The sequence below is a fragment of the Oncorhynchus tshawytscha genome, linkage group LG06, assembly GCF_018296145.1.
Source record: "Oncorhynchus tshawytscha isolate Ot180627B linkage group LG06, Otsh_v2.0, whole genome shotgun sequence".
NCBI classification, from domain to species: Eukaryota; Metazoa; Chordata; class Actinopteri; order Salmoniformes; family Salmonidae; genus Oncorhynchus; species Oncorhynchus tshawytscha.
In genome coordinates this window covers 30,966,592-30,976,677 of record NC_056434.1, presented here as the reverse complement: position 1 = coordinate 30,976,677, position 10,086 = coordinate 30,966,592, and the positions used below count along the sequence as shown (strand labels likewise).

Here is a 10,086-nt window from a genome sequence, read left to right as displayed (position 1 = left end):
TTCATTGTCCTCCAGTTATTTTTATCTAGAGACTGTGTGGCTCACTCATTCAAGTCTCAGTGATTTCCCCTATGTCTACTGATCAAGTGACAATTAATGAGAACTACTGACTGTAGCCTCTCTGCCTGTGTAATGTTCTTCCTGTACAGCATTGTAACATTTGTAATAGTGATTAATATCCCAGGTGGTGTGAGGAGCTGGGTTAAAGTAAAATGGCTGGTCCTTCTCTATACCAGACTCAGTTCTGCAGACCCAGTCAATCCTCTGCTCTTGCCTTGGAGCAGCTCAATCAATCCCAACAGTTAATTCAGAGCTCCCAGCAAGGAGACATACCAGTGGATATTTTTTGAAAGATAACTAACTCCTAGAAATTTATGCAATATTGAATAATTATTTTCAGTACATAAACCTATACAGGGCTGGGTATATTCTCACAATTCTTGCCAAGTGTCTCTTCAACTTTAATATCAACTGAAGAGGCCTCTCATATTAAGGGATAGTAAAATGCATAAGACTCTTAAACGCATTGCACATGCAGCATACTGCAGCTCTACAATGGGCCTACCGCTTGAAAAGTAGCCTAGGTCTATTATTTCCCTGAAATAGTGTAGCCTACCCCAAACTGTGGAGTAGCCTAATTATTTATACATCATAATTATGACAACTGATTACGTTAATATGGGAAATGTGTCCATTAGATTCCTATCATTTGTTATCGGTTAGGTGAAATCCTGAAATGACGCAGGAGGAAATTACAGCATCTATTTTCATTCTGCCGCTCAGAGCGCAACAGTGGATTAACGAATGTTGGCTGTTGTTTGGACTAATGTCTATCAGATACAGCTAAATGGCTGATTGTGAACTGCAGATTTCCATACTATATAATTATCTGATCAAATGGAAATTAGATAACTGTAAAACCATGATCTGACGTGCCAAAAGACATATAAGCATTACGCACTTTATTTATTTGCCAGTTGTCTTGCAAACCCCCCTCTTAAATGGCTTTATGGACGAATTAATGAGTTGTGTAAATGACAGAAATATGCAACAATACAACTAACTACATAGCCTATCTAGGCCTATAGCAAGGCTAATGGATAAAGCAATTCCAAAATTTGAGGCCTATGGATGCTGTTATTTTCTGTGCGACTTTGAAAGTTATAAACTTTTATTCTAGACATTGCCTTCCTTATATGCAAAATATTTATCAAGTGAATATGAATGTGTATATATTATGTTTAAGGGGAAAATAATTTGATTAGGCCTGTATCTCAAATCTATGCTTTGTTTCTAAAATGCCTTCTAACCACGATGAAATATTTCCAGAGGAAAGATTAGGTGGGGTACAAGGGCAGAATTTGTTGGTCAGTAGGCTACTGTTGCATAGCTACAATTATTGGACATAAAAGACTATGCATGGCAGGATAGGCCTAATGGCTTTTTGATTTGATGCCAGAAGTCACATAAAGAGACCTAGCTAGGACTACTATGTACTGTGCTGAAAGACTGATCATGTTTCCGATCGTGATTTAAGAGGTTAGAATGCTGTTGCGTCCTCTGATCAGAAAGTTCATCCACAACAACAAATTGTTGAGGTCTAGTATGTCGTCAGTATCTTGACCTGCACTCCTTGTCCAGAGGCTATCCAGGATTTTGCCTGGAAGGAAAATAAACCCAAGACATGCCAGTATGCGTTTGCAGGGTGGGAGTCCCCTTCAGCACAGACTCCAGCGACAGAGAGAGGTGGGTTTGTTGTGGTTCCATTCAATGTATCGTTTGCAGATGATGCCAAGCGTAGATAAGAAGCCGCCGAGCCCTGTCCTCTGTCTAGACTTGTGACTTTACAAGTGAAACTGGAATGATCACATCGCAAATCCATATGTGGAGGACAATTAAATAAACAATATGTTATCCTCAATTGTATTTAACAAACAGGCCTCAACGTAGAAATGCTTGCATTTGACCAACTGTGATTCTGTTTGCGTTAACGATTTTTGAATATGCCATTAAAATGATAGCTTCCATCAAATTGATTTTCTCTAATGACTAACGCGATTCTGTGAAAGATTGTGGTCTTAAATGACATCACAGTGATTTATTTTGGATGGTTCGAAATTAATTTGAGATTCTATAGGCCTATTACATCTCAAACGTTTTTCACCCTGGCTACATAGTTTAGATTAAGCCCATAGGTTTATGGCAACGCAAAACCACCATGAAATAGCCGTTTCATAAATACATAGCGATTTATTTTGTCCATTTGAAATTTCAGTTAATATTTGATTGAATTACTGCATCTATGAGATTTCACATGCAGAGTTCATTAGACATGAAACCGTTCATATGGGTTTATTACGATAGCCTACATTTTCGCATAATAAATATCAATAACTTACTTTTTCTTGAAAGGTTCCACAATCTGTATCCCATCCACTTAATTACAATATTTTACAGGGTTTGATTTTAAATCATCTCTAGAAATCATGCACATCTACAGAGTCATGGTCGCAACCCGACATAGGAAACTTACATAGATGAAACTATACAACTGTTGGCCACTATGGATAATGTTCTGATATGTTCATCTTTACAAGCTAGCGAATCATAATAAAGTTGAATGTTTGTAGATATAATCCTCACGTAGGCTATGTCCAACCATGTAGGTAAGATCCGAGGCTCAGCCTCCGCTTTAGTTATAGCCCTTGGTTGTCACTGGCTGGTAACTTAAAATTCATCCGATCCTGAGCAATGCAGACCGGTCCCTCCGTGAATAAATGGTGCATCCTCATAGACAAATCCAGCGTTATTGTTCTTTAAATAAGATTAAATCCTTTTCCTCTCAAAGCTGTTAACTAGCCAATTCTCATGCAGAGCACGCGGGAGCATGCTGGAGTTCGAAGCGTCACTGTTGGGCTGGTCTCACGTGTCCATCGGACTTGGTACCATGCTGTTCGGGGTGTCCGGCAACTGCGACGACAAGGAGGTCACATCACTGCCGGAGGAGTTACCCATGGAGCCCGATTCAGAAAAAGACACCTGCGATGGAAACGATTGTTTTAATTAGCGTTTTTCTTCTCTCAATATTGCATATTGATATTGACCCTTATGTTTCGATGAAGTCCAATGCAAATATTAGGCCAATATGAATATTCATGTAATCGACCAGCCTTCGAATTTGATGCTGAAAAGCATTTATTTAATTTAGAAATATTTGACTGAATAAAATCGCATTCTCTCATCTGAATCGAGATTGGCCATTCAGTGATCGAGTGGATGATATTTTAATGAACATACATTTATTGCAAAATGATTGTGTGTGTGCCTACCAACTGCCGGAAAGCGGGCTGGTCCAGGTCACTCTGCAAGGCGAACTCGCTCAGGGCCTTCCAGGGGGGCTGGTAAGTCTGCACCTCTACTGGGTTCCCTAGGACCGTATTGTCGTGTCGAATTGGACTGCCTGCCACCATAGGTGTACCCGTCAGCCCCTGAAGATTCTACAGATAAAATGTATCACAACAAACATCTCACCACCATCCATCTGGTTTTCTCAACATTCAAAGTGCAATATGGTCGGCAGGTAGCCTAGTGGTTAGAGCATTGGGCCACCGGAGTCTGACAAGGTAAAAAGCTGACGTTCTGCTCCTGAACAAGGCAGTTAAACCACTATTCGTAGGCCATCATTGTAAGTAAAAATGTGTTCTTAACTGCCTAGTTAAATAAAAATATGCATTCATTACATTTTATTTGGCACGCCCTATTAAATAATACCTTTATTTTTAGTTTATGTTGCATTAGAATGTCTAAATGAACTTACAGTTTTATCGATGTGATGCTGTTGTTGAAGTTGCTTCATGAATATAGTTCTCTTCTTGTCTTTACAACGTTTGTTCTGAAACCAAACTCTGATGACCCTTGGGCTAAGACCGGTCATCTCTACTAATTGTTCTTTCATAAGAGCGTCTGGTCTTGGGTTGGCATTGTAACAGGTCCGAAGGGTATGAAGCTGCTTCTCGTTCAATACTGTTCGCACCCGAGTGGTTTTCTCTGACTGCTTGTGGACGTGGTTCCGATGAGGAGGCTGTCGAACTGACACAGGATCTGTGGGACAAATATTCAAAAGGAAATATCTTTGAAATGTCATTTCCACTGACTGAGCCAAATTTAGAAAAGCAATCATAACTGATGATAGATACACTTATTCTGCCTACTTCTCCCTAGTAATTACACAATCAAGGCAGGAGCATAGGAAACTCACAAAGAAAAAGAAAAAAACAATCATAAAAAACACCCACATTCCTCAGTGAAGATGTACTCAACCAAAAATAATAATAACGACGATCATGTAATTTCGTGATAATTGATAAGATTCTTTGGTAAACTTTAATTAAACAGGCTATACAATATTTGAATATCCCTTCAAATATTAAATCAAAAACATTTTGTGAATTACAAATACAATTTAAAATGCTTCCCATTTAACATGAATTTATTTTTTGTTGTAGAATCATATTTCGATCGACGTCTTTTATTCTGTATTTTTCTAACTTCACACCTACAAACTCAAAACTTTCAGTATTTGAATTAACAAAAATATATCGACCATTGCAGCATACCCCCTTTACACAGCCAAAATGTTACCTTATTGTTTTCAAAATAAACGAATTGACATACACTTTAGTCTAATAGCTTTAACAACTTAATAGATACAAACAACACCCAATATGTTTTAATTAATGTTTAGTCTACCAATGAAAGTAATGTAATAAACCTATAGGCTTAAAAGTCTGCACACTTGATCAGTGAAAGGAACATGTTGCAGACAAGTATAATAATAACTTATTATTAAAAAATATATTTTACTATTATTATTATTATGCTATATCCTTTTGTTGTTATTAACGTTAATATTAATATTATACTCTCGTTATTATTATTATTACCACCATTATTCGTTCACTGACCAGCAATATGAAAAGACCTGGAGAGAATATTTCCCGGACTAATGGGGCTTCCCGCTGAGGCCCGTTCCAGAAGTAACCCGTGATCAGCCCGACAGAGCAGCTCCTCGTCCCGCAGAGAGAACTCATCCCCCGGCACAAGCTGCCGGCTGCACACCGAGCACCTAAAACACTCCATGTGGTAAACGTTGTCACGAGCTCTCATCACCAGATCACTGCTGCAGAAGCCAATGTTACATTTTGCACATTTAATCCCAAATAATCTGAAAAGGACATAGGAACATTGGTCTCAATACCTTATAATGCATAACAAAAACATGCAATTTAGTCAGATGAAGGAGACGAATAGCCTACGACACAAGTCGACCTTTTTTTATTGTATTTTTACCAAATAAACCAGAAACTTTGACTAGGTTGTGCTATTCTCCGTCATGTGGATACTGTTTAGTGTCAACAAGCAGTTTGAACAATTTCTCATACATTTCCACTTCAGTAGGCCAAACTACAATTTCTTTCACAATTGGGGCCTTTGGAAATTCCAAAGCTCTGAAATCACGTCAGTGAGGAAATTTAGTCAACTCCTACCTTACATAATCTCTTTTGCAGTATGTTTTGCCATCTCGGACGAAGCAAGTGCACGTCTCATCCAGGTACTGACTGCATTCCGAGCACTTCAGACACGCAGCATGCCACTCCAGGTCCGGGGCGACCCGTAGGATATACTGGTCGTGGATCTGACTCCCACAGCCCACACACATTGCGATTCCAGACTTCTCTGTCGAATGCACAGTATATTAATGCTACCACCACCTACACCAATGTAATCACCAGATATACTCGCTAAATCCCCGCATGTTCGTCCAGTGTCCACTCTGCAGCATGCAACCGTGTCGTGTCCTGTTTTGTTATCCTTGTCATTTCCAGAACGAAGGGCCGTAGCTATATACGGGTATAACTGACCGTAGACCTAAGATGTATTCACATCACCCTTTTCAGTTATCGAAATTGACCAATGCAACAAACAAAAAAATCGTGAAATGTTCCAATAATAGCCCAATATTGTTAACGATCAAATCAATCTTAAATGTGCCTGGGTCAAAATTAAAATAGGGACACGAATGTTTACTTACTTTTGGAATGATCCCCCATATCACCCAAGAAAGAAGAATTTAATATAATATCCACCATACAGGAGGGATAGTGCAGGCCGATAGATTAAGAAATTGAGTGGAAGACTGCCCGGTCCCGTTCCTGGTTGACTGCTAACTTCTATTCCTCGATTGAGAGGTGGGAAGAGAAGAGCAATGTCCCACGCGCAGAGTGACGTCACATGTCAACCTGGACCTCTGTGCGTTTGGGGAGGGGGTAAACTATGCAAAGGCTTTGTTTCAAAGGCCCAAGACAAAAAAGTCTAAATACTAAAAACTGTTTTATTTTCTTTAACATAGAGATTTTCACACATAAATTCGCCTAAGTTGAGTGGAAAGTTGAACTTCATTGTTATGATTATGCTTATACACTTATGATTGTGATCGTTATTACGGTGATGATAATGATTATGCAGAACTATTCATTTTTTATATTCTTAATATTATTTTTTATTATCATTATTATTGTTCCTGGTGACAATACAAAAACGTATAATATGCATTGCAAAATCATATTAAAAACCTGGATTTCGTAAAGTAAGATTAGACTAGAGACCTCATAGGAACTAGAGTTCTATGAGTGAGCCCTCTACTGGAAAAGAAGCAGAAAGGTCCTTTTGGAGTAGAAAGGACCATTTTGTTGTTTATGTTTTTAATAACAGCCAAATTATTTAGTCAATATGATTATTTTGTCAATTTATAGAAATCTAACAAAATCTCTCCAAAAAATAAATGAAGAAGCTATTTTGCCACGCATTCCATGAACTGACATTTATTAGATTACTCTGAATTTCGTTTTGTAAATGTATAAGTATAATAACAAGATGTTCCCATTCTGCAATATTGTATAATCAAAATTCAAATTTGATTAGTATTGTCTGGATATATAAATCAAGAAATCTTTAGAAAAGATTTACCCTTTTCAGTACGTTTTAAGACACGTTTTGACATGGAAAACCCATCCATTTTTGCATGTGATATACACTATTGGTTAAGGAACAGGTAGCAAAGTGCACCATTTAACATTTGTAATGGATATCTTTAACATAACCAACAATTAATGCATGCCTGTTAATGAGGAAGTATGTGATGATAAACAATAGGTTCAATGGCTATGATTTCATCATTGTGGACACACGTCTCCAGCAGCCTGGTCTCATAGACTAGAGGTGACATAGTAAACGTAAATCCTGGACGCTAAAATTATTCTGATATGTCACGTTTGGTATGGTCACATAAGACAGATGGTTACTTAAGGCAAAAACGAAAGTAGGGTTATCCAGGTTTCACGGGTAGGCGTATAGCATGACCAAAAGGTGGCAAGTTCAAATCTCATCACTGACAACTTTAGCTAATTAGCAACTTTTCAACAACTTTTTAGGTACTTTGCAACTACTTAGCATGTTAGATAACCCCTCCTCTAACCCTAACCTTAACCATTTTAGCTATTCCTTCCCCTAACCGTAACCATTTTAGCTATTCCTTCCCCTAACCGTAACCATTTTAACTAACCCTTCCCCTTCCCCTAACCTTAACCCTTTAAATGAACACCTAAACTTAACACTAACCTTAAATCTACTATCAGCTAGCTTCTTATGGATCAAATCCTGTTATCGGGATCGATTGACAACATCCGGTGAAAATGCAGTACGCAAAATTAAAAAAAAAATATATTAGAAATATTTAGCTTTCACACATTCACAAGTGCAATACACAAAATTAAAGCTTAACTTCTTGTTAATCTAGCCACCGTGTCAGATTTCTCTAATGACTAACGCAATTATCTGAGGACAGCACCCCATCAAACAAACACATGACAATCATATTTCAACCCGCCAGGCGCAACACAAAACTCAGAAATAACGATATAATTCATGCCTTACCTTTGAAGAGCTTTTTCTGTTGGCACTCCAATATGTCCCATAAACATCACAAATGGTCCTTTTGTTCGATTAATTCCATCGTTATATCCCCAAAATGTCAATTTATTTGGCGCATTTGATTCAGAAAAACACCGGTTCCAACTCACCCAGCATGACTACAAAATATCTAATAAGTTACCTGTAAACTTTGTCCAAACATTTCAAACAACTTTCCTAATCCAACTTTAAGTATTTCAAAACGTAAATAATTGATCAAATTTAATACAGGATAAACTGCTTTCAATAGCGGATAAAATGAAAGTGGAGCGAGCTTCAGGTCTACCCAACACATCACCGGGGAAAAACTACCTGCCCCCCAGGACACATACAGCACCCAATGTCACAGGAAGGCCAAAAAGATCATCAAGGACAACAACCACCCAAGCCACTGCCTGTTCACTCAGCTATCATCCGGAAGGCGAGGTCAGTACAGGTGCATCAAAACTGAGACAAAGAGACTGAAAAACAGCTTCTATCTCAAGGCCATCAGACTGTTAAATAACCATCACTAGGCAGCTTCCACCCGGTTACATAACCCTGCACATTAGAGGCTGATGCCGCATATACATAGACTTGAAATCACTGGCCACTTTAATAATGGAACACTAGTCACTCTAATAATATTTATGTATTCCTTAATTGCCATTATTTTACTTTTAGGTTGTGTGTATTGTTGTGAATTGTTAGATATTACTGAACTGTTGGAGCTAGAAACACAAGCATTTCGCTACAGCTGCAATAACGTCTGCTAAACATGTGTATGTGACAACTTGATTTGATGTGGAATCATGTAGTAACCAAAAAAGTGTTAAACAAATAAAAATTATATTTGAGATTCTTGCCTTGATGACAACTTTGCACACTCTTGGCATTCTCTCAACCAGCTTCATGAGGTAGTCATCTGGAATTTCTATTTTTGCCTTTATTTAACTAGGCAAGTCAGTTAAGAACAAATTCTTATTTTCAATGACAGCCTAGGAACAGTGGGTTAACTGACTTTTTCAGGGGCAGAATGACAGATTTTTACCTTGTCAGCTTGGTGATTCCTTTCGGTTACTAGTCCAACGCTCTAACCACTAGGCTACCTGCCACCCAGGTGTGCTTTGTTAAAAGTTCATTTGTGGAATTTCTTTCCTTCTAAATGCATTTGAGACAATCAGTTGTGTTGTGACAAGGTAGGGGTGGTATACAGACGATATCCATATTATGGCAAAAACATCTCAAATAAGCAGAGAAACGACAGTTCATCATTTCTTTAAAACAAGAAGGTCAGTCAAACCATCAAGCGCTATGATAAAACTGGCTCTCAAGAGGACTGCCACAGGAATGGAAGACCCAGAGTTACCTCTGCTGCAGAGGATAAGTTCATTAGAGTTATCAGCCTCAGAAATTGCGGCCCAAATAAATTCTTCACAGAGTTCAAGTAACAGACACATCTCAACATCAACTTTTCAGAGGAGACTGCGAGAATCAGGCCTTCATGGTTGAATTGCTGCAAAGAAACCACTACTAAAGGACACCAAAAAGGAGAAGAGACTTGCTTGGGCCAAGAAACACAAGCAATGGACATTAGACTGGTGGAAATTTGTCATTTGGTTTTTGGTTCCAACCGCCGTGTCTTTGTGAGACAAGGGGTGGATGAATGGATGATCTCTGCACGTGTGGTTCCCACTGTGAAACATGGAGTAGGAGGTGTGATGGTGTGGGGATGCTTTGCTGGTGTCACTGTCAGTGATTTATTTAGAATTCAAGGCACACTTAACCAGCATGGCTACCACAGCATTCTGCAGTGATACGCCATTCTATCTGGTTTGCACTTTGTGGGACTATCATTTGGTTTTCAACAGGACAATGACCCAACACACCTCCAGGCTGCGTAAAGGCTATTTGACCAAGAAGGAGAGTGATGGACTGCAGCATCCGATGACCTTGCCTCCACAATCATCCGACCTCAATCCAATTGAGATGGTTTGGTATGAGTTGGACCACAGAGTGAAGGGAAAGCAGCCAACAAGTGCTCAGCATATGTGGGAACTCCTACAAGACTGTTGGAAA

General features: G+C 38.7%; 1 protein-coding gene across 2 annotated transcripts; it reads right to left on the bottom strand.

The window, feature by feature from the left end:
• Positions 1-2,336: 2,336 nt before the first annotated feature.
• Positions 2,337-6,264, bottom strand: LOC112252403 (insulin gene enhancer protein ISL-2B-like). Of its 2 annotated transcripts, XM_024423591.2 has the most exons (6): positions 6,092-6,264; positions 5,547-5,736; positions 4,965-5,224; positions 3,818-4,101; positions 3,330-3,497; positions 2,337-3,039 (listed from the first exon to the last, which is right to left on the bottom strand). In XM_024423591.2, exons 1-6 carry the CDS (start codon positions 6,147-6,149, stop codon positions 2,923-2,925), a joined length of 1,077 nt encoding a protein of 358 aa, XP_024279359.1. In that variant the 5' UTR covers positions 6,150-6,264; the 3' UTR covers positions 2,337-2,922. The 2 variants fall into 2 exon arrangements, with proteins under 2 accessions (XP_024279359.1, XP_042179107.1); XM_042323173.1 differs by lacking the exon at positions 6,092-6,264 and having other exon boundaries at positions 5,552-5,644.
• Between the last annotated feature and the right edge of the window lie 3,822 nt (positions 6,265-10,086).